General features: G+C 39.1%; 3 protein-coding genes across 3 annotated transcripts in view; 2 read left to right on the forward strand and 1 right to left on the reverse strand.

The window, feature by feature from the left end:
* Positions 1-4,154, forward strand: part of LOC107288632 (arf-GAP with dual PH domain-containing protein 1) — a 13,071-nt gene extending 8,917 nt beyond the window's left edge. The window contains exons 9-11 of the mRNA XM_015817272.1: positions 710-781; positions 1,144-1,375; positions 2,753-4,154. Coding sequence (XP_015672758.1) covers positions 710-781; positions 1,144-1,375; positions 2,753-2,781 — 333 coding nt within the window. The 3' untranslated portion in view covers positions 2,782-4,154. The remainder of the gene's footprint in view (positions 1-709; positions 782-1,143; positions 1,376-2,752) is intronic.
* Positions 4,155-5,307: 1,153 nt separating this feature from the next.
* Positions 5,308-6,348, forward strand: LOC107288649 (urotensin-2 receptor-like). The gene has a single exon (XM_015817289.2). The coding sequence runs from the start codon at positions 5,308-5,310 to the stop codon at positions 6,346-6,348; it is 1,041 nt and encodes a 346-aa protein (XP_015672775.2).
* A 7,864-nt stretch (positions 6,349-14,212) lies between these two features.
* On the reverse strand, positions 14,213-22,199 carry LGALS1 (galectin 1). The gene is made up of 4 exons (XM_015817273.1): positions 22,088-22,199; positions 19,731-19,810; positions 15,623-15,794; positions 14,213-14,440 (listed from the first exon to the last, which is right to left on the reverse strand). The coding sequence occupies exons 1-4, from the start codon at positions 22,091-22,093 to the stop codon at positions 14,294-14,296; spliced, it is 405 nt and encodes a 134-aa protein (XP_015672759.1). The 5' UTR covers positions 22,094-22,199; the 3' UTR covers positions 14,213-14,293.
* Positions 22,200-24,356: the final 2,157 nt, after the last annotated feature.

The following is a 24,356-nucleotide window of genomic DNA, read 5'->3' on the forward strand; positions in this document are numbered from 1 at the left end:
ATCAAGTTGTTGTTGACTCTTAGATTTTCTCCATCATGATTTTTCTCTAAACTGAACCTTCAGCTCTTCCAATGGTGCACTTACTGCTACTGTAACCGAGTCTATCCACCTTGCTGCTGGTCATCCTCTTCTTTTTCATTCCACTTTACCCAGCATCTGAGCCTCCCACAGAGAACTAGATCTTTGCAGATATGTCCAAAGTAGGATAATTTGAGCCTCATCATTTCTGCCATGAGTGAGAACTTTGAGTTGATTTGTTCATTAAACCATTGGTTTGTTTACTGGCCAGCCAAGAAGTATTGAAGGTATTCTCTGGAGTCTTCTCTAATATCAAAGTTCAAAAGCATTATAAGATCTAAACTCAAAAAATGGCTGGTCCAGAATTAAAAATGAATTTGATTTATTGATTAAATTGCATCTCCCTGTGTTGACATAAAACACACTAAACAGTACACTGTGGTTATTTTAAGTCACAAAGTCCAGTCCGGCTTAGTATTATATGTGAAATTTTTTATTGTAATGTCCTTGGAAAGATTGACTGGTAAATGTGAAAACAGCAACAAAGGAAACAAATAAACCCAAAATGTCCACTCTAATAGTTGACTCTATAGCATTGGTTAGGAATTGAAGTTGTTTTTAATGCTGCTTCCAAAGAATGACCAGGTGAGGGCTCTCTTCTCTTATAAATGTCTGTGGTTGGTTTTCACAGCAAAAGGAGTGTTTCAAGAAGCGCTGGTTCAGTCTGGATCACCGAAGGCTGATGTACTTCAAAGATCCTTTGGTAAGCCAGTAATTGATTTTGCCTTTTCTCTCAGCTTCCTCATTTGCTCAGGTATTTAAGTAAATATTTGTCCAACAGAAACATGGTCATTTTGTTGCTTGAAATAAAAATAGGGCTATTGGTTTTTGAACTCAGTTCTGTAGCCCCCCAAAAACCATCTATGTCAAATTTCAGTTCTACCAGCTGCTGCTCCTCTTTCTAAGGTTAGGGTGTTGTACGTAGCTAAAGTATTGGAAAATTTCTTCCTTCTCAGGGGAAACAACCAGAGCATCTTGACAGCATTCTGTTATAAGTTATAACTATAGTCTAGAATCCCAAAATGGTTTTTAGACAGATGTATTTTTTTTTCTTATCCCATGCAGGATGCTTTTGCTAAAGGTGAAGTTTTCCTGGGTAATGAGGAACAAGGATATAAAGTCATAAAAGGATTGCCACATGACATGCAGGGTAGGTTCACCTGGAAACATGGCATCATTATTGTAACTCCTGACCGCAACTACATCTTCACCTGTGAGACGGAGAAAGATCAGGAGGAATGGAAAGCTGTCTTTAGCCATGTGATAAAGCAGCCCATGACGCCCCAGGAGTATGCAAGTAAGTTCCAAGAGGATATTTTCATTCTATTCAACCATGAGAGATTGTAGACAGGGCGTCGCCCTAAAGGGGTTGCTGATTTTTCTCTTGGTGTTCCTCCCCTCCTGACTTGATAAATTAAAATAAATAAATTAAGCAGTAAGGAGTGGCAAGCTACATTGAAAACTCTGTGTATCTTTGTGCATATGTGTCTCCACTTGCCTTGAGTTAACGTTGACTTCTGCTGACTGCCTTGACAACATGCAGTTTTCTTGGTAAGATTTTGGAAGTGGTTTTCCATTGCCTTCTTCCTAGGACTAAGAGAGACTGGCCCAAGGTCACCCAGATAGCATTTTGCTTAAGGCACAACTAGAACTCACAATCTCTCAGTTTCCAGCCTGATACCCTAACTACTACACCAATCTGGCTCTATGGTAAAGTGGCAACCTCTAAAAATACTGTAGGGATCAAATGGACCTTGTAAGCTTAATGGGAGACTACAGTTCAGTGGCTTGTTTGTGAGTATGCCAATGTACCCAGAACAAGGACCAAGGTAAACAATCAGAGTAGGGAGAAGATGGTAGGTAAAACTAATTGTTAAACTAATGTTTTGTAACTAGTTCTGTCCCCCATGGAAGCTAGTTCGTGACTGTTGCAAGATTGCCCTCTACATGTTCTGAACACTCCAAATGTGTTCTGAAACACTCCCAGCGTTTCTCAACCTCAGCAACTTTAAGATGTATGGACTTCAGTTCCCAGAATTTCCTAGCCAGCATGCTGTCTGCAGAATTTTGTGAGTTGAAGTTCATGCATCTTAAAGTTGCTGAGATTGAGAAACTCTGCACTGACCTATAAGAACAGGAAGGTCATCTAGGTAGATTGGGCAGGTATGAGAGTTGAACAAGCGATGTCCTGTTCTATATCCTTTATTTTTTCCCAACATAACACAAGCATGTCACATTACTTACACTGCTGAAATGATTATGCTTTCACTAGTCACAAGGCAAGAGGACCTTTAAGGTAAAGGTAAAGCTTTTCCCTGTCCAGTTGTGTCCAACTTTAGGGGGTGGTGCTCACCTTCATTTCTTAACTAAGGGGGGCTAGCATTGTCTAAAGATGCTTCACTGGTCATGTGGCCAGCATGGCTATATGCTGTTGGGTAGTAAAATGCAGCTGATATCTCTTGCTGCCACTAGGCAGTGCCCGCAACCCTTCTAGCTTGTCAACCATCAGGACTAAAAAAGTAATTTTAAAATAAATTATGTCATATGGCCAACAATAAAATCAGTGTAAATATAGCGTTGCAGAATTATCCCCCCTTTGCCTATGGCTGTTTATTTTTGCCATAGTAGATTTATAATATAATAGATTTTCACTTTTTTTTTTTTTTTTTTACAGTTGAAGCTAATTTTAGGATCAAACATTAACATCTCTGGGGAAGAGTGAGTTGCTGCTGTTATCTTGGTCTACAGTTTTTGGATAACACAGAAGAAAAGACTTTCTGGAGTCAAAGCAGCCTATGCATTCTCTCAGAACAGGAAGAAACGTTGAAAGAAATAAAATCCATTTGTACCGCCCTCTGCCAAAATACTGCTGGACATCTGTCCCTCAAAGTCCTCTGTTATTTTGACCCTGAACTACACTTGGTATAGAAATAAGCAGCACAAAGACTGATGTAAAGCAGCTGATGGATGCTACTGCAGTGCCCTTCAATAAATTGAACAGTTTATTTGCATTGATCAAAATATGCACATTCCCATTTTCGTACTACTATTGCTTGCTTCTGATTGGCTGGTGGGCTTTGCAGACATTGGCAGGAATGTGAAGGGCCACTAGGATGATGGTTGTGTCAGTATCCACTTGCCTGTCATTCTGTGATTATTCTGATTCCAGGCCTACCATTCTTTCCCATTTTTCTACTTACTCAGGTCCATATGATAGGTTGCCATCTTTGGTGTGCTTGTGCTCTGAAATTTTCTTCAAAGGAAAGTGGGGAGGAAAGGGCTATGGACCTGTCTCTTAAAGCTGCCTGTAGACGATTGGCAAGCTCCTTTTAAAGGCTGAGGTGTACAAAATGCTACTTTATATTGTCTTGTTCATTCTTTCAATTGCATTCTTTTCACTTTCCCCAGCAATACCAATGTGAGAGCCAGCCAATTTTCTGCTGCCTATAACTTTATTGGCTTCCTACCCAAATGATATGAAAATTCTAGCTTTTCTACAATGCCCTAATCAGAGGCGGCAAGACATATTTAGACTACACAGCATCCTTTGTTCCTCACTATGGTTTGTTAAAGAACCTCAGAACTGTTTCATTAAAGTTTGATGACCAAATGGCTGATTTTGGCAGTATACTTTTTAATGTTTTTTTTTCAAAAACCTGAAATTTAAAATGAATGGGTCAATGCATCCATTTTTATCTTTAAACGTGCCTCAACCTCCCGTTGCTATATATCACTGTATCATTGGAGCAAGTCTCTTTCATCCTTTGAATAAAACTAACACCCAAATGGAAATGATTGTAAAGAGCGAGAAGCGTCCACAAGACATGGTTAAAAAAAAGCCAGTATAGCAGCTGTGATGGTGTAATCAAAATTTTGCCTGTTTTTTATGTGTTGTACATGCATAAAATAGAGATGGAACCTTGATTTCATCTTGATTTTTTTTTTATCATAGCCTGCGGACACCCCTGAAAAGGTTGTCTGCCTCATTGCATCAATTCTATCCACATTCAAGCAAACTGAACAAACAAGACAGTTTTGATGAGCCATAAAAGATGCATATCCTGCTGGGTTCCCAATTCTTTTAAAAAAAAATCACATGTGCTGCTGTTTCTGTTAATATGAACTATTGATGGATCCATTTGTTTATTCCATCCTCTATTACTCTTTCTCTTGCACATTTTCACCCATGTGGGCAATCTTTGAAATATTTTTCTATTATTTTTCAATCCAACAGAAATGAAAGTGAATCAGAGAAATGAAAAACAACAATCCTTAATTAATTTTTTTTCATAATTAAACCAATTGAATGGAGGATCAATGGTATCTTTTCCCAATACATTTTAATTATCTCTAACCTGTCATGCCTGTTTTTCTTATTAGATGACAGCATCTTCCTTCAAAAGCTAAGCTGACAAGAATCAGACTTATTAGTGGGATGGGAGGTTACAAAGAAATATCAGGGACTAGAAAATTAAAACAAAAAGTCCAATGGTATGCTGAAAAGAAAGCTTCATGAGTGTACTTTTGGAATCATCAAGAATTGACATTAGTTTGAAGGAGACTTTTTCAAGCTTATGTAGACTTCCTTAGATTCACAAAGCTGAAGGAAGAAAATGGGAGTTAGATGGGTGGGAAGACATGGTGGTTTAAATACACAGTGCCATTCTTCATTAGCTAACAGTCCAGTAGTTATTGCTGAGAATGTTAGCATCTGAGTGTGAAGTGATGAGTCAGACACATTCATCCACCGTAAAGGGGAATGTTATTTTTGAGTAGGGCACAGTTGGACAGCAGAAGAGGTGAGGAAGAAATCAGTTGGATTGCTTCAAGAAGATTGATTTGCACTAATGGGCTAGTAGATAAATACTGGAATAGAGAGAGAAGTTGAGACCCACAGATGCACAGAGGACACAATCTTTGGAGGCTGAAAACAAAAAGAAGAAGAAATCATGCTGTTTAATTCATAAAATGCAATGGATGTACTTCTTACAGTCATGGTCTTTCTCTAAGGAATGGTAAGAAGCATTGCTGAGCATGACACGCAAAGAAGACATTGCCATCATTCCTTATGAAGAATAAGTTCTTTTTCTCATAACCAACCTATTTTGTATTTTTTCCCCATCAGCATTCCCATCCTTCATTATTGATCTTAATTGCCACACACGTGAGGCACAAAATGTGTCTATGGTAGTTTTCTGTAGCATTGGAGTGCCTTTTGGCTACCCAGTAATGGCAGAACTCATTGAAGAATCATTCTGGGGCAATTTCTCAGATGAAGACATTGACTTTAAGGAGCAGAGTTCTCTCACAGGAGTTTTGGGAGCAATCCTCCTCCTGATGTGCCTCGTTGGGATGACAGGGAATATCTATACACTGGTGGTGGCGTTTGGCAGCATGGCAATTCGTTCAGCAAGCTGTTTGTGTGTGTACGTTATTAACTTGGCATTGGCAGATTTACTCTACCTTTCCACCATCCCCTTCGTGGTTTGTACATATTTTGCCCAGGACTGGTTCTTTGGAGATGCAGGATGCAGATTTTTACTTAGCTTGGACTTGCTCACAATGCACGCCAGCATCTTTCTGCTGACGGCCATGAGCTTGGAACGTTATTGGGCAGTGACCAGACCACTAAAGGCTAGGATTGCTGGGAACAGTTATCATAAGGTTGCCAGCATTGCTGTGTGGCTTCTGTCATTGTTACTTACAATACCAATGATGGTCATGATCCAGCAGCGGGAAGGTGGAAGCCATAAACATATTTGCTTTCCCACATGGACACCTGATGCCTTCCGAGTTTACCTCACAATTCTCTTTGGCACTAGCATCCTAACACCTGGCCTTGTCCTAGCCATACTGTACTCACGTCTTGCATGGAGCTATTGGATTTCTACAAAAACTATGCAGACTCAGGTGACGGGCCGAATGTTGAAACAGAAGCTGTTCTCCAGGATTTTCAGCATCATTGTGGCCTATTGGGCTTGCTTTGTACCATTCTGGGCCTGGCAGTTAGCCAAATTGTACTGGTCAATGGACTTGGAGATTGGTTCTACTGCTCAGGCTTACCTCAACTTTGGTGTTACCTGCTTGACTTATAGCAACAGTTGCATCAACCCATTTCTTTATACCCTGCTAACAAAGAATTACCGTGAGTACATATCAACTCAGTGTGAGGAAAGACAAGGCAGACAGCATGCCTTCTTCAGAAGGGGGAGAGATGCAAAACCTCAAGCAGAACTTGTATCTATCTGCAGCGGAGTTGTAGCAGATTGAAGAAACAGAAGACATCCAAATGCCAACAATGTCATTGTTCCTAAGGTTCATCCTACTCACTTAATCCAAGAACTTCAACTTTTGGGGCATTTGAGAATTTGATAGCACATGATAGAAACTTATGCTGACTAGTGAGAATATTCCTGCTGATCTCTCTAGACCTTAAGATGCTCTCAGATCAGCTTTTCCTTACTCTGAGCAGTCAAGTACACTTCCAAATTAAGCACGGGCTGCAACTACTTAACATTTTTATTTTCTAGGATTGCTAGTGGAGGTTATGAAGGCTTAGATGTATTATTAAGAAGGAAAAATAGTGCTAAAGAGTGGGACATTGCTTTGAGGTCTAGTAAATTCCCATTATTTTAGTTGGGAAGGGTAGTCAGCATTAAAGGAGATATCCATGATAAATTTGTAAATTTGTAACACTAGGCATCTTGCTAGATAAAAGTGTGCAAAATATCATGTGTTTTGTTATCGGTGATTCAGTCAGGTAGCCAAAGGGGATGAATTGTCCTGGCACCTATTGGCCATTTCAGGCTGGTGTGGGGACAACCTTCCCTTCTGGTCCCTGGGCATCTCCCTCCAGGATCATTGTCTTTCAAGGAGAGACAGAGAATCTACCTTTTTCAAATCAGACTTTCCTGCCACCTGGCAGAAATTGCAGATCACCTCCTGGGCAGGCTCAAGATGCCACACTTATGAAAAAGTATCCTGTTGAACTTGGGGAGGTTTTTATTGTTTTTAAGAGTGGCTTTAGTTGCAAATTTGATGCTTTTTTTCAAAACCCTTTACCTGCACATGCTGGAGGTGAGGAGAATGAGGAAAGGGTAGATGAACCATTGGGAGGAGAACGTTTAGAAAGAATAATCCTGCCTTGATTTTGTTTGGTATAAGATATAGTAGACAAAAATTCTGACTGGCTTAGTTTCAAGATATTGCTATTATATCCTAGAGCAATAAAAAGCATCCCTGAAAATTCTACGGGTTTCCTGTCTATTTACCTCAAAATGCTGACAGCAGTACATTTTCTTCTGGTTCCAGGATGGGTGGGTAGTATTTTAAATGTGTGTTGGGAAAAGGCTCAATGTCGCCTCCATGATAATGCCTATATTCTTTTCTCAAAATTGAAAAACCAAAGGTTGGAAGTCAAATATTCTGTTAAAATCACCTGATCTCAAAGGCATTTAAGAATAAATAATAGCTGTTTCTTAGCTTCCTGCAGCAGTATTGTATTCCTGGCATGGATGTTATTTCTAAGTGAGAGCTCTGCATTAATTTAAGAATAGCTCTAGACCTCTGAGCTCATTATATTGCCCAGTTTAGAAGCTGAATTAATTTGTTTCTGGCTCAGCTATGGGCATCTGAAAATACTTTTTTATTTGATAATACCTTGGCTCATTTGAACCTGTGGATGATTATTTCCCCTTCATCAGAACTCCTGCCTCACCATGCCCAGAGTTTGGGTTTTATCTGGTTTTTATTTTACATACCATCAGACAAGAACAAATAATAAGAATATAGGTGTGTATGAGGCAATTTATTTCTCCTTGAGGGGATTTTTGTTAGTGGAGAACTTCTGGCAGCTCTGGGTGGGTCAGTGATCTTTGCTTCTCATCTTTGGCATTTTGAAGTTGGCAGGTTTGTAGAATGGATTTTTTTGCAAAATCAGGAAGTGGAAGAATAATAGTGTGGAAATATTCTTAGAGTCATTAAATTAATATTAATTTCAGTTAAGCCTTGTTGATTTCAGGAGGGCTATACTTGTAATCAAGTTTATTGTTTTTAGTCTGGATCTAGCCTATTGTACTTGATATATGCATATTGATTATGTGCCATCAAGTTGTTGTTGACTCTTAGTGACAACATAGATAGGTTTTCTGCATGACAATCTGTCCCTAATTTGGTCTTTCAGATCTTCCAGTGATGTCATTGCATCAACTTCATCCACACCTTCTGGCATATATCAACAGCACCAAACAATTGGCTCTATTCCTCCCATTAATTATGTCAGCCTGATATAAGGCCTGGGTGGCTGTAATGTCCTAGAAAGAAATTATATTATCCCCTCAGTTCCCAGTTTTTTCATCCATGGTAGATATGTAATAAACTTCTTACCAAAACCAAGATGGTAAAATGACAAGTTTAACAAGTAGTGTACTGAAGTAAGTGGCAACTTAGTAAATTGCTGACTATATGCTTTGTCAACTTCTACTCTGTCTGTGTTATGCAGAAGTGCTAAAAATTATAATCCAGCACATTAAATTGAAAGAAGTGTTCTAAAATATATAGAGATCACCATTTGGGATGTAGTCCATTACTATGGCATTAATATAATCATCTGGTAAGCTGTTTCATTCTCACATGTTAAGCTTAAGCCTGTCTTTTGCTTCTTTTGATTTTATGATCTGGTACAAAACAATAGGGCAATAAAAACTATCAGGGAAAATCGTTGCATTTACTCTGTACTGTTTAAGATTAAGAATGTGCTTATTAAGAGATTATTTGCACATGTAGTGGAAAGCTATCACTTGGTCAATGAGATGGAATTATAGAAGAAGTTTAAGATATGGATATTCCAGTTATGTCCTGTAAGCATTTCCAAGACTCTAATTATAGAGAGTGCAAACTGGCCTCTCATCCCATTCTTAAATGTTGCTACTATGTGGTATGTTACAGCCACATGAGACATTTTTTCTTCCAGTGAAAAAGACACATCCTACCAAAGACATAAGGCTGATTTATAGCTGCCAAAGTTTCACCCATGACAGTTAAGTCATTTGTGCATTCATTAATTGTGCATTGGTTAATATTTTTAATCATATCAAAGTTCATGATCTTAGCTCACCCTACGTCTGCAATTGCTGGAAAACTCTGTCTGCAATATTATTCCCTGACTCTACAACAGCTTGCCCTGATCTAACTTTGGAAGCAACTTTGAAATTGGAAAATGGAAAGGCAAATGGAACAGAATAAATACAAAAGAGAACAGAATTGCATAGTTTAATGTTCTAATTAGTGTATTTCTCTGCTTCTTTAGCCCTCCAGGAGGGGAAAAAGGAAAAAGAAAACACCATAGATTTTAGATACCTTAACTCTAAACCAATTTTTTAAATGCCACCTGGACCCAAAGGGAAGAGCAGCACAACTCTCAGTAATTTCATTGGAGGGGGGGGGGAAGGTCCATATTCCATTGTTCTACTCTTCTATCTTAACAGAAAAAAAGGAAGTTCAGTTTTTTTTATTGGTAAAATAGCCATGGAGGACCATGCACAGTGATCAACTGGAAGGGAGGGATTTGCCTACAAAGAAAGGAAGCCTAGCAGATGGGTTGAATAACTAAACAAGCAAAAAGAAAAGGGAAAGTTATTTTCCTTGTCAATTAGAATCGTAGGATGATCTTGTGTGCTCATAACCTCAAAAAGTGATTGGCAGTCCATCATCATTCTGGAGTAAGTCAATTATGCAGATCAGCCCTTAATGCCCCAGCTACAAGCCAGTCTGAATCCCACTCAAAATTCAACCACAAATTCAGTAATATAATTTCAGCTGATTTCTGTGTTAAAATGCCTGTTAAATCTCCAATGGACTTAGCGAATCTATTTTGCTTTTAAACAAAACATAACATAAATGTTCCACTTAAACCATGCCCTTTCTGGCAACAGATATTTAAAACAACAATAGCAACAGCAACAGAAAACCCAGGCCAGAGCAATATTGGCCACCCAAGCAGAGAGCCTATCAGGTCTTTCCCTAGAAGGAGTTGAGACAAGAGCAAAGGGGCACTGCAGGTAGCAAGACCTTCTGTTGCAGACCACCCCCAGCCTAGTGGGTTGCTTACACCTTTCACAATACCAGCCTTTCCAGCCATTGACCATGAAGCCCAGCGCATTTGAAAGGTGGAAGATAAGAAAAACTCATCTCAGAGTGATGGAGTCATTTTGAACAGATTGCTACTCTCCCTATGGGGCAAAGCTTCTATATCCTATAGGGATGTTTGTAACTGCTGTTGAAGACTGTGTAGTCTGTTGGCTATGCATTAGTTTTGATCATTAGGGCAAATGGAGAAAGCTAAATAAAAGCACATGCTATCCTTGGGCCTATTTTGCAACTGGTCTACTGTATGGTTAATTACTAAGTGAATCTCTCTGTTTAGGTGACAGAAGAAACCTTTTTTCTGACTAACTGAATAATTCTTGCTGTATTTTTAATCTTGTTCCTTTAATCTATGTGGATCATGATGATTTCTTGATCGTGAATCTGCAAAGAACAGATCCTCATAGCAAATAAAAGCAATAGCATATGCACAGTTCTGGAAAAATGAGAACATACCATCAGAGAAAGAAGTGATAAGAAAAACCCTGGACTGTGCTGAGATGGACAAATTAACAAAAGAGATAAAAGAAAAGGAAGACACAGAGTACTATCTAATATGGAACAAGTGGTATGACTGGTTGGAGTACTAGAAATAATAGAGGAGAATAAATGTGGAAAGGTCAAAAGTGGAAAATGTGTGTATAATAATGTATAGTAATAATAATATGTATAATTCTTAGTATGAAGTATAGTATGAAGAAGAAAAACGCAAATAAGAAACAATGGGACAACAAGGACAAATATATCTAAAGAAGAATAAGGGGGAAAAATGTAAATAATAGAAGATTACCGTTATGAAATTGCTGTAAAAAAAGGAGTATACACTGTGTGTGTATGTGTGTTATGTTTTGTTTTGTTGGTTTAAAAAAAAAGTTTAAAAAAAGCAATTAAGTTTTCAAGGGACTAGAGAGGCTATAATAAGAGAGGGTGACCCTCTGTTGTTTAAAAGAAAAATATTGGAGTCTGGGTTTTTCAGAATGGATTCTCTAGAGCAGTGGTGGCGAACCTATGGCACGGATGCCAGAGACGGCACTCAGAGCCCTCTCTGTGGGCACACGTGCCGTCGCCCCAGTCCTAGGCCTTCAGCTGGGTTTTATAAAACTTTTTCGCTTTAGGCCTCTGCTGCCGTGTGCAAAAAAAAAAAAAAGGTTCAATCAATCAGTCAATTTCAACTTTTCGCGGGGAAAAAAAAAGATCTTGCAAAGTTGGAATTGATTGATTGAACTTTTTAGTCCCACCCAGTCTGCCGTTACCACCGCAGTCACGCCCAGCCAATGGGCCACGCCCAGCCAATGGGCCACACCCACTCGGCACCCGACGATGCATAAGTGGGTTTTGGGTTGCAGTTTGGGCACTTGGTCTCTAAAAGGTTCGCCATCACTGCTCTAGAGATTTGTGGAACCTCTGATAAAACAGCAAAACTGCTGGGTTTGTGAAGTTAGCAAAGCAGAGTAAAGGGAGAAATTGTGTTGAATCTTGGTATAGAAAATTAGACATGCATAACATAAAGCAAATCAGGCAGATACATGTCAGGAAGATATGGTCATGAATTTTAAAACCGCAAATTGCAAATGTGCTAATTAATGCTCCATAGAAGGAGAAGGTAAACACTGGTGGACTTGCCTACACAGGGGCTAGCCAGCTTACATGACTGGGAAGGGCAAGATGCAAACAAAAATATTAAAAGGAATTGGACATAGGTAAAGTCTTTTTTTTTTACTCCTCCCATCTTCAGCAAATTCATTTTGCCAAATAGAAGTCTGCATGCAATCTAAATACAGGGGTCCCCAACCCCTGGTCGGTGGACCAGTACCGGGCCGCGGCATGCCAGCAACTGGTCCGCACAAACAAGCAAAGTCCCATCCACGGGATGCAGGCAGCACACAAAACCATGTCCCCTCCGGTCTGTGGAAAAACCTCTCTCCAAGGAACCGGTCCCTGGTGCCCAAAAGGTTGGGGACCTCTGATCTAGATTCTAGAACACATTGTAGTCTGCATGATTCTTTCCTCACCACCAGATGGCAGACTGCCTTCTTTGTGACATTCAAGACAATTTAGATAAAATGGGATAATCAGGAACATGGTTCATTAGGATATTTCTTGTGGCGTATCTATGTCACATGTCCAGTTTGAAGCTGAGACCACAGCCAGGAGGTGGGCAAGGATATCCCCTGGGGATAACAGGCAGCATAGCTAAGAGTAGATTAACCCTAAGATTTGTCTTTTATAAAACTGGCAATCCACAGGCATTGCTCAATACCTTACGCACGAGGCCAAACTGGTTCAGATATACAGGTAGTCCTTGACTTATGATCACAATTAGGATCAGAATTTCCATTGTTAAACAAGGTGGCTGTTAAATGAGTTGCATTGGGTTTTATGACCTTTTCTGCCACAGTTAAGCAAATCACTTCAGTTGTTAAGTGAATCATGTGGTTATTAAGCAAATCCAGCTTCTGTCCTAGACCTTGCTTGTCAGAAGTGGGCTGGGAACCTCGCAAATGGTGATCACATGTTCCGGAGACACTGCAACCATTGTAAAGACATACTGGTAGCTAAGTGGGCAAATTTTGATCACATGATTGTGGGGAAAGCTGCGCTGGTCATAAGTGTGAGGATTGGTCATAGGTAACTTTTTTCAGTGCGGTTGTAATTTTGAATGATTGCTAAATGAATAGTTTTAAGTGGAACACTATATTTTAGAAATCACCAGAAACTGAGTTTATCCCCTTCCTTTTTTTATGAAATCTTCCTGCCTTACATGGAGATCTTAAAATGTATTCATGTATGATAAATTTTGTGTTGACTTAATAAAAATATCTAATATTTCCCTAGTAAGGATTTTAGATTTACCCTTTTTGCCACATTTTTGTAGTCATGAATATATTTTAAAATGCTTGCATGGCACTTTGAGGGCTATTTCTTTGAAGTGGCTCATACGTTTTAACAATTATTGAAGATTATTGTACAAGTAGGTAGCCTGACATAAATACTATTTTTCTTGCCCAATTACTCCAGGAAGGTTTCACATGGATACATGTTCTGCACTTCTAGGATATTCATGATGTATTTATGATTGCAGAAGTAACAAGTTAGCACTTGGAAGTTCTGGTGCATTTTCAACAGCTGGTGAAGCATACTTTCCAATAGGTGAAGCAGGCTTCTGCTAATTTTTTTGTTTGCTTGTTTTTCTGGAGTCAGTATTGATTCCTGGTAATTGTCTGGACAAGTCCCTGCAGAGTTCTTGGCAAGGGTTCAGAAGTGGTTTGCCATTGTCTACTTCCTAGAGCTGAGAGTGAGCGACCAGCCCAAGGATACCCACCTGGCTTCTAGTGAGGACTAGAATTCACAGACTCCTGGTTTCTAGCCAGGAATTAAGGCATCAGGTTAACTGCTACAACAAACTGGCTATCTATTTCTGCTAACTGGTATCCTCCAAATATCTTTAATTAAACTCTGTACTGATGAGAGACTATTGGACAAACTGAGATAAGGTTAAGTTCTTGTCTTTTCCCATGGTCAAAGATCTTCTGTGTGGTAGCATCTTCTGTTCTGTGGAATAACTTTCCATTTCTATGACACACCAGGCCTCAAATTTCAGCCTTCCTTTAAAAATATATATTCTATGCTGGCTTAGCCAGTAACCCTTCCTAAATTATGTTTTGTTTTGAAATAAATTGTTTTTATTCTGGTTTATCATCTTTTATTTTATCATCTTTTATTTTCTTTTTATTGTTATAAAATAAGAACTGAGATGCAAATAGTTCTACTAAACAATAAGGACCCCAAGACATACTTCTTTTACATTTTTTATGTATACAGCTTTTATCCCTCAACCAGGCAATAATATGTCCAGTCAGCCACCCTCAAGGTACTGAATATAGAGATACCAGGCAACCATATGTCCAGTCAGCCACTCTCAAGGTACCGTATATAGAAATGCTTGGTTTGAAAAATCCTGAACTACAAAGGCAAGAACTGAAAAGACATATCAGCAGAAGACCAGAATTCAGGTGCATTTATTTTGTCGCCTTATTAAGCAAAAAAGGTGAGCAGGACAGGAGGAGATTGTTTAAACTAGTGAGAGGGCTTTGAAACACAAGTCTCCTTCTGTGCAGACACAGTCAATGGTTTCCAAACCAGAGTCATTGGGAAACTTGATCTGATGGTTGTCAGACAATGTAATAGTCACTTCTTTTTTGTCATGTGTGAAAAATATCTGAAAAGAAAAAAAAACACTGTGGAGTGAAATATAGAGTTCAGCAGAAGAGACAGCATCCATTTAATTAGCCTAATAATAATGAATAATAAGTTGGGAAGCAGTTGGGTAGGTGAAAGATTTGCCAAAGAAGATCTGACTAATGATTGGTAATTTCATAAAGCTTTTGAGCCTTTAATTATATGATGGATAAACATTCTATTATACAAGGTTGGAGAATATATAGTCTTCCAAATAGAATCCAGTTCCCATTAGTCTCATCCAATATAGACAGTGATTAAGAATGCTGGGAAGAGCACAGGTTCTTAATTTCCTCTTTGTTAGCTACAACAGACTTACATAATTTGAGATCTTCATATATGAAGGACCCCCATCATCCTTAAAAAATTATTCATTGTCACTAGAAAGAGCTAGGAACTCCCCAAGGAGAAGTTGAAAAAGTAAGGAAATAAACTGCTCCCAAGAGCTGCCCATCACAAAACCTTCAAGAGCTTCAGTTGGTACTATCAGAGAAGTAATTAAAGGAACTACTAGAGCAGGGGTAGTCAACCTTGGCTCTTTTATGACTCGTGGACTTCAATTCCCAGAATTCCTGAGCCAGCTTAGCTTAGCTTAGCTGGCTCAGGAATTCTGGAAGTTGAAGTCCACGAGTCATAAAAGAGCCAAGGTTGACTACCCCTGTACTAGAGGATATTAGAAGGACTGTTAGATGAATAATGTCTAAATTAGTCTCTAGGTGTATTGGAATAGAATGCTGATAAGCCACTGGCTGGGAGAATTGGTATTTTTATCAAACACATGCAGAGTAAGTGTTGGGGAAAGCTGCCCCTTATGTTGTGATAGCTTCTCATACCATTCTTAATGGATTTAGCAGAAGACCTTCTGAAAGTGAAAAGGATAAGGTTCATTATCAGTTTGGATAAGAACAAGTTTAGTTAGGAATTCCAGCTTCAAAATAGTTTGCTTAAGTGCATAAGATGTGTGTAGCTCTTAGCCAGTGTTTTTCAAAGTAGGCAGCTTTTAAGATTTGTGGTCTTTAATTCCTAGAATTTCTCAGTTAGCTGGGGAATTCTGGGGGTTGAAATCCGCACATCTTAAAATGGCCAAGTTTGAAAACGCTGCTCTAAGTTTGCCAAGCACGCACATGCATTTTGTCTGTTCTTGCGCATTTTCAAGTCTTACCTCAGTAGGGCTACCCTCCTGGAAAGGGAAGTTGCTCTCCCTGAGTTCTTTCCCCCATTGCCCATTGATCTTGGAATTGCACACGATGGTTCTTATGTCTCCGTGAACATCAAAACGTGCATTGAGGTGTAAAATAATATTGTCTTTGTCTTTGCCAATATTTATTGCAAAACTGTGATGGATGGGGAAAAAAATATGGTAAGATCCTTGTGCAGGAAGAATAACAGAAATAGATTGATTTATGGCATTTATATCCCTCTCTTCCAAAATCACTGAAACCAAAATATTTCTAGGGCAATTTACTAGAGCGTAAAACAAACGACTCCCAGCAGTATTTAATAGATTGTCCTGCATTTAAGGTTCATCATTATCATTCTAAGGTTTATGTGAAAAATAGTGGCAATATGTGCATGAAGTATTTGCCTGGCACTCTTACTTATCCATACTTTATTAACCCAATTTTTTGGCTCACACAGGACACTAAAGTAAACTGGCAGACTGAGTTCACACAACCATGTAGGCTGAAACGTGCTTGGATAGTTTACAGTATGTTCCACAAATGCAGCTACTGAGAATTATTGTGGTAGCTTCCCCCTTCCCTCCTTCACATTGTAATCTGAAGCAAGTTCAGATCTTAAACAGGTGGTCTCTCTCACTCATACAAATGCTCTCCATTGCAGGTTTTCTACTCTGATAAAGAGCAATAAATGAAGATAAGAATAAGTAACACATGTTACTTCAATATTCTGTTCCAAATCAGTCTGGAGCAGGTCATCTCAGGAAATATTTAACTCAATTTACCATAATCTGGATCTTAGTGCATTTTGTTTGTTTTAGTAAAGTTTGACATTGCTTCGAAAGCTTACACAATCAAATTTGACATATAATAAGTATCTTTTCCTCCACCCAAGATTGTGTTGATTTTAAATGTTATATCTGTCTAAATGTTTAGAAAGCAGAATTCCTCTCAGATGTTTAGAATCTTAAAGAGATTTTACACTCTGAGAAGACATCTGCTTTCTGAGCTAAACACAAGATAGGAGCATGAGCAGAGAATTTATGATTTCATGCAAAGATAACAGGAAAGAAAAAAACAAGATAGGGAGCTGCCAATGGCTCATCTCTTCCAGTGCACAAAATCAGAGAAATGTTTACATCTCAAATTTCATGGGACAGTCAAGTTACTGATGTATGGAAAATCACAAGAAAAACAACTTTGGGAACAATTGTGTCACTCTTTCTCAGGATCTGTCTCCACTTGTACCTAACCATGGCATAAACATAGATGGTGGCCTCTTGCCCTGTCCCCATGACATCCCCAAGGACTTTTTCCCTGTCCCTCAATGAGACAGACTTGAAGTCATGCCCCCCCTCTCTCTCTGTGTGTGTGTGTGTAGTTGATAGCTCCAAATGCACTGGCCTTATGCAAAGGCCTTAAGAACTGGCTTGCCATCCCTTACTTTGGAGCAATGTTTCTTAATCTTGGACGCTTTTAAGATATGTGGACCTCAATTCCCAGAATTCCCCAGCCAGCATTCCAGCATTCTTGGAGTTGAAGTCCACACATCTTAAAGTGGCCAAGGTTGAAAAACTCTGCTTTGGAGGGAAACAGAGGCAGCATGGGGATCATCAACGGGAATGGAAAATTTCATGCTGGTAATTTCACACTAACTTCAGGATTGGTGGGAACTCTGAAACTTGGTAATGGGGAAAAGGCATTCACTGCCAATTCCAACCTTCTCCCACCCAATTTGCAGCCTGGCAGCTGCCTCGCCTTGCCCTTAAGCTGAAGCAGTCACATAGCAATGTTCTTGCTCAAGCATCTTTCCCAAAGAAGATCAGTTTTCTTGACTTTAATTAGTAGCATCTGTCTCTTCCAGGGATCTTCCCTGCCTTTGGGGTGCAAGTGGGAGATGTCTGAGCCAAATAATGGGAATGATTTTATTACCAGTAAAGGAAGAGTTGGGGCATGTTGATCTACAGAATATCTGTCTCAGTGACAAAATACAGACTCCCCCAAGAGGGTCTACAGATGCCTAATACACTCCCCACCAACACCGTTGGTGCTTGCCAGAGGGTGTTACAATTCCCCTTTAACTAGAAGTGATGGGAGCTTAAAAGCAGCACAATTTGGAAGTCACCCGCTTGGGTAAGTCCATCGTGTAGCATGATTTTCATAATATCCTGCAATTTTTCTCTTTCAAATTGTACCTTTTTGCGATGTGAATTCCTTTTTTTCTTAAGTGGCCTTCAAAGACTAGATTTTAGTTATAATTTGTACTTCTTCAATATATTTTAAAGGGGAATATTCCTATCTGTATGTTACCATTTTTTGGCAAGATACTCCACTGTTTATCATTTGGAATGATTTCTAAAATATTTTCCTGCCTAGACCTGCTCTTCCTCTACAGACCTATCACCCACTTTTGCTTTCATGTCAAGCCAAACATTAAGGACTGATTGGAAATTACTAAGTGGTGCTGATCATGCAGTTTTTTCCAAGGAAAGTCTCCAGTTCCTTTCCTGACATTGGTGAAAACTGGAAGAGTAAGCATACAGTTTTAAACTTGTAGAGTCATATGTGAGAGCTGTTGGTGTAGTGACTAAAGCATCAGGCTAGAAACTGGAAGGTCATGAGTTCTAACTCCGTCTTGGGCAAGCTAAGTATCCTTGGGTTAATCACTTTCTCTCAGCCCTAGGAAGAAAGCAAAAGCAAACCATTTCTAAAAAAACTTGCCAAGAAAACTGCAGAGATGGTCCAGGCAATCTCTAAGAACCAGGCATGATTGAATAGAAGGAAAAAAACAAGGCCTATGTAATAGTCAAATATCCATTTCTGCAAAAAAATACCAAAAAAACCTCCAATAGTCAAATGCCAGGGTTTGAAAAAAAAATCAAGATAATTTTTCTCAACTTTATGAAAAAAGTCTTTATGCATCTCCCACAATTCCTAGCTTGAATAACATTTGAATATGCTGGCTTGAGCTGTTGAGCTGTGATCCAACACATCTGGAAGACACTTGGCTGAGGAATGCCACAGTATGAGTCAACAAATGGACAAACACGGGTCTCTAAAAATGGAGACTCAAATTGGAAACCACAGTCAGAAGAGCATATGTACAGTTTTCTAATCATCTTACTATTTCTTTTAGAAGACCACCAAACACAGATTATTGTGTGCAGTGAATAGAGGAGAAGCACATTCCAAGAGGAGACAGAAGGCAGACAGACAGTAGGGCTGCTGCCCAACAGCTGGTTTTATTTAGTTTCTTGGCAGGAGTAGCAGAGAGCAGGGAGGACGTGTTCAGATATGAGTCACTGGAAAATGTTACAGTGGCATTAACCCTTTTCTAGCAAATTGTCCATGGAGATTCTCAATCATCCAGATCATGGTTGTCCCAAAGATTTTTTCCCCCAAAAGATGTTTGGAAAAGACAACTTTGGAATCTTTTCTAGCAAGTATTTTGCTCCTTTTAGAGTAAGAGAAGGAAAGACGCAACATGATTCTTCTGTTTTGTTACTGAGAACTACTAAGTTCTTCCTCCTACTCTCATAGGTCCAAGACTGTACTTTATTTCATTGGAGAATATATCAGTGTAGAGAGTCAGGGAGATTATTTTGATAGAAATATGCTAGAATCAATATATAAACAAAGAGGGCTGAAACACTGTTTAAGTCTCAGAAAGCAAGGTAGTATCCAGAAATAACTCAAGCAATCTCATCCCTGATTCGCTGGGATACAAGAAAGAGAGAAATAAAGCACACCAGATTTTCAAGATTCCAGTATTATATCCTATCTCAATAAAGTATAGTTCTAATTTAATGTGGAGTTCATTTTCTGCTCTGGCTTCCTGATGGGATTGGCAATCTGACAGGTACAAAGACATTTCTGTATGTTACTTAACCATAGTTCCCAGGCATTTTGGAAGAAGCCATTATGGTTAATTCAGCTTTTAACAATCTGACATCTTCCAGATGTGTTAGATATAAACTCCTACTGTACATTGGCCATCACCTGGTGGGGAAAGCTTATATGAACCAATACAAGGTTCTACTACACATGATTCTAAATATGTTCCAAATTATCTTACTAGTGATGCCAACTTACCTCTTAGCTCCTGGTAGAACATTACCTTTCACAGACACCTTCTGGCCAGGTGCAATGCTCAGGTTAGTACAAACAATTCCCTAGAAAAGGAATTCCAAAAGCATTTGGTGAGTTGTTTGTGTAACCTCCTTTGTAGAAAAGGTAAATTGGAATCTACATCCATTATGAACAACTGCTGTTGGGCTATTTGAAGCCAACAATTTGCTGCACTGATAGAAGATTTTACCCAGTGTTACCAGTTCAGAGAATCATTCCAGAAGGGATTGCAATACTCTCACCTCAGCCAACAACAATGGGATCAAATCTGTAACATCTCTAGAGGTTCACTGGTTGAGAAAGATATTCTAAGCAAATAAAACTGGTACAAAGTTAATTGAATTAGCAGAAATACGGAATATCATGCATTTCCCCTATAATGCGCCCTGATATGTTTTGTTCCTAGATTAGGACACATAGCAAAGTGGTCCACTAACCAAATGCAAATTTATATTGATACTTTCCAGCTAATCCAAATAATGTGTGGCCAGAACAGCAATAGGAATGATATTTTTGCATAAATCAGAAGGGATAGCATAACTGGTTATTTCTCATCAGACTATACATTATTAGGTGGAAGGATTTCTAATCTGCACTATGTTTACATAAAAATCCCGGAAATTAGTTATTCCATATTAGCATGGCACATTAAGATGTTATCTTTTAAGTAGACAGCTCTGCTGGGAATGAAAAAATAATCATATAATTGGAATATTTGTTGCTATTGATAGTAAAAACAAACATCCTCCTCCTCCTCCCTTCCGTTATTAAACACAAGAGTAGCTATAACTTTGACCAAATGCTCTATCATTGGGTGGTTCTGGACAGTTGCATTAAGGCAGCCATGACACGAAAGAAAGAACCTCATCTGAGATTTTCATCTTGTTCTCTCTGAGCTGGCATTCTTTCGCTCCCAGACCATCATTACTGCAGCCTCATCCTGCTTTTCTCTATCCTGCCAAACCTAACAGAGCCGAGAGGAGCGAGACAAGAACCAGGCTGAGTCATGATGATGCCAGCCACCTTTTCTCTTGCTGCAAGCTGAATTTCACGATTGGAAAGGCCGTGAAAATAGCAGAGAAGTGCTTCAAACCCATAGCCATCTTCTGCAAGGAAGTGAAGCTCCTGCCCATTTGACCGTGTATGCCAGGGATTTTGGAGAGGGGAAGAGGTGTTTTGACATCATCATTTGATAGTTAACTTTTGCACAGTAATTCATAACTGGAAGCTTGTGAAAAATTTCAAAAGTAAAAGATGGCAACATGAACAATGAAAGCTTCCAGTCCCTTCCTTTATGGAAAGATGACTAAGTTCAGACTCCTATCACATTGATCCTGAATGCCTGATGCGATGTCCTTCGGGAAAACTGTTCTCAATCCCCATCTGCTATTCAGAGAAATGGCTACAAAAGTCTTTGGGGTATGTTTAAGAGATTAAAATTGGCAAAGTATGTTTTATGAAGAGGCAAGAGAAATCCTAGTTTTTCTGATGCCTACAGGTTTTTGTTTTTTTTACAAAGCAGCCAAAATAAAACTCAAGCAATATTCCTTCCTGACACTGAACTAAAAAAAAAATGGAAAAAGATTCATTTCGGTTTTTTGTTGTTGTTGTAAAAGTTAAGTTACCCATAAAAGAGAGAAAATGATAGATAATGTGAGGAAAGGCCTAATAGGGCAACGCCCTGCAAGTCTATGCCAGCCTGAGCCACACCAAGTTGCCCCAAGACTTTGAACATTCCTGTTATTTATTCCCCCTAATAGATGTCTTCAGTTCCTTCAAATTTGTGGATTTAAAATCATGCTAGACATATATAATAATAATGAGATTACAGAGTCTGCAAAACTGAGGCTTCCGTCAGCAGCTTTTTTTTTCAGCAGTTTTCTGCAGCTACTGCAAAATTGGGAGAAAGCTGATAGGATGAGAATAGGGAGAAAACGATTGTTAAGCTGAAGCAAATCTAAGCCAAACTTCCACGAACTTTTCCCAAACAAATGAGAAAATTACAATAACCTCATAGCTAGTCAATCCTTCAGAAACTCTATATTAGATAGAAACCTGTTAAGAGACCACACATTCTATTTAACTTTTTTTAAGCCAATTTCACCTTTCACTGTGGTACTACTACAATGACAGCTTTTAGGAAAAATCAGTCAGCCAGCTCAAAATCAAGATCCCCTCTCCAGAAGGATCAGGGTAGATTAGGGTATCTTGCCTCTGTTTCCAACAGCAGGAAGGCAAGGTACCCTAATCTAATCTGAATGTCTGGCTTCAACAATAGCCAGCATCCTTAAGCATCGTACATCACTGCCCCATAAACTCACAGGCATGGCTCTGTTCCTTGTTCCTGCAGCTCACGGAGAAGATTCTACACAGAGATGAAGGGAACTATGATGCCACTCCCTTGCTTTTAAATACTCTGCAACTGAGGAATTATAGACTCCACCAACCAATAGAAGAGCAGCAGTGAATGATGGCTGGAAGGATTATCAAGGCAGTTGTTTGTGGGGGATGTGGCAATGTGGCATAGTGTTTTTTTTTTTTCATTATGCATTGAGGCCAATGGAAAATACTTTTACCGTACAAAGAGAGGGTTTTATTGTCCAAGATCTCTCCCCTCCCCAGTTTAAACTAAGTAGCTGGCAGGCACTTCTAGGTCTCTTTATTGAAAAAGCCTCTAGAGACCATAGCCAAAAGATCCAGAGATATTTGAATAAATGGCTTTATTAAAAAAAAAAAGTGGGGGAAGCTTAAACCAGAATTACTGAATTAACCTATTGTTAAGGCATGATTCTTATATCTAACTCAAGATACTATATTCTTGTCCAACAACAGTGATGGGCACACATTTATTATTAGATTGTTTTGTTGTCTGACTTTCTTCCAAACAGAGATTTTATCCTAATGTTTTACTCTTACCTGTCATCTCTCCAGGGTGAGACAGAAATATATTGATTTTGATCTTAGGAAGGATTGCTATGTGTTTTTCCTTAACCAGAATGATTCTATTTTAGAATATTTTGTGGATTATTTTCTGGGTCCTTCAGGTCGTTCTTTCCACGAAAAGAGAACATAACCATCAACAGTTAATATGACTAGGCTGAAATCTTATGATCTGTGGGAGGACTTACCAGGGATCATAAGATGTTTTGCAATTTCCCTCTGAAGCTGAAGGAAGAATGGGGAATCTGGTACTGAAAAATCCTTCTGTAAAATTTCAAAACCACATCTTTGTCACACCAGAAAATCTAACATTGGGAAGGATCAAAAGAAGGTTTGCAGAGTGAGGCTGTAGAAATGCAACATGCTAGTTGAAAATCCTGAAAGTTGCAAATTTATTACATTTGAAGGACATCGGGTTACAGTTAAGTACCGTACCTAGGCTCCTTTATTTAGGCCTCTATTTTTCTTTCTCTGTGACATTAATTGCCAGTACTTCATAGCATTTCTTCCATCTTTGCAAGCTGCAAGGATGTTCTAGGCATCACAGTGACAAAATGAGCTTGCAACTTTTCATCAAAACTTAATGCTTTAGGAAAGCCAGAGAGAGAGGGAGCCATGAATAGATGTTCACACTGAAAGATGTACAGTAGAATATCATATAGCAAAAGAAAAAAAAACAGGCTATATTATGTAGCATAAAAAATAAACTAAAACAAGCAGCAAACCCCACTCTCACTTGCACTGAGGATGTAACGTAGTTAGGTAATAAAAAGCCTGCAAGCAAATAACCAATCTAAGAGAACAAAAAGCATTCCACAGTTCAATCCTGAGCTACAGATACTCCCTTCTATTCAAACAAGTCATATTACCCAGCAAAGAGTAGAATCATTATCTTGGCTTTGTCACTTTGGTAGGTCATCCATACTGGCTGCTACAACTTTTTTGTTTAATTTTTAATTGATCCACAGTCATCTGATAAGAGCTCAGGTAGGGTCCAATGCTGCCAAAAGGCAAGGTGGGGGGGCTCATTAAATTGGGGTGCCTTGAATTGTTTAGACAAGTGGCCAACTTTCAGATCTAATCTAACCCCTTAAGTGGGTGTGGCTTGATGATAATCCAGCTGGTTTCAGATGGAGTTAACAGAAGAATTTAGTACAAAGGCAAAGGCTTTTCAGCAATTTCTGCAGAAGCTGAGAATGACCAGTTTTTGGTATAGCTTGCCAATTGTGAGACTTTTTCAAGTGGAGGATAGGGGGTGGGGAGAATAAGTTCTCTGAAGAATTAAATCTGCAGAGTAAAGAAAAATAAAGCCAGAGGCAAAACGGCTGTTTCTGTGGCTTGTGGTTTTGCTTGTATTTTCATCTCAAGGCAGCTGAAATCCTTCCATGAGTTTCAGAACAAACGGTTCTCCTTTGCTCTACAATACCAGCTTATGCTTGCTTATGGAAATTGTATTAATGGATCTTCCTGACAGTTAGAACAATTAACAATTAACCAGTGGAACAACCTGCCTCCAGAAGCGGTGAATGCGCCAACACTGGACAGTGTTCTTCTTTTTAAGAAGAAACTGGACAGCCATTTGTCCGAAATGGTATAGGGTTTCCTGCCTGAGCAGGAGGTTGGACTAGATGACCTCCGAGATCCCTTCCA

This window comes from Protobothrops mucrosquamatus, unplaced genomic scaffold (genome assembly GCF_001527695.2).
Source record: "Protobothrops mucrosquamatus isolate PMUCROS unplaced genomic scaffold, P.Mucros_1.0 scaffold569, whole genome shotgun sequence".
Classification (NCBI taxonomy): domain Eukaryota; kingdom Metazoa; phylum Chordata; class Lepidosauria; order Squamata; family Viperidae; genus Protobothrops; species Protobothrops mucrosquamatus.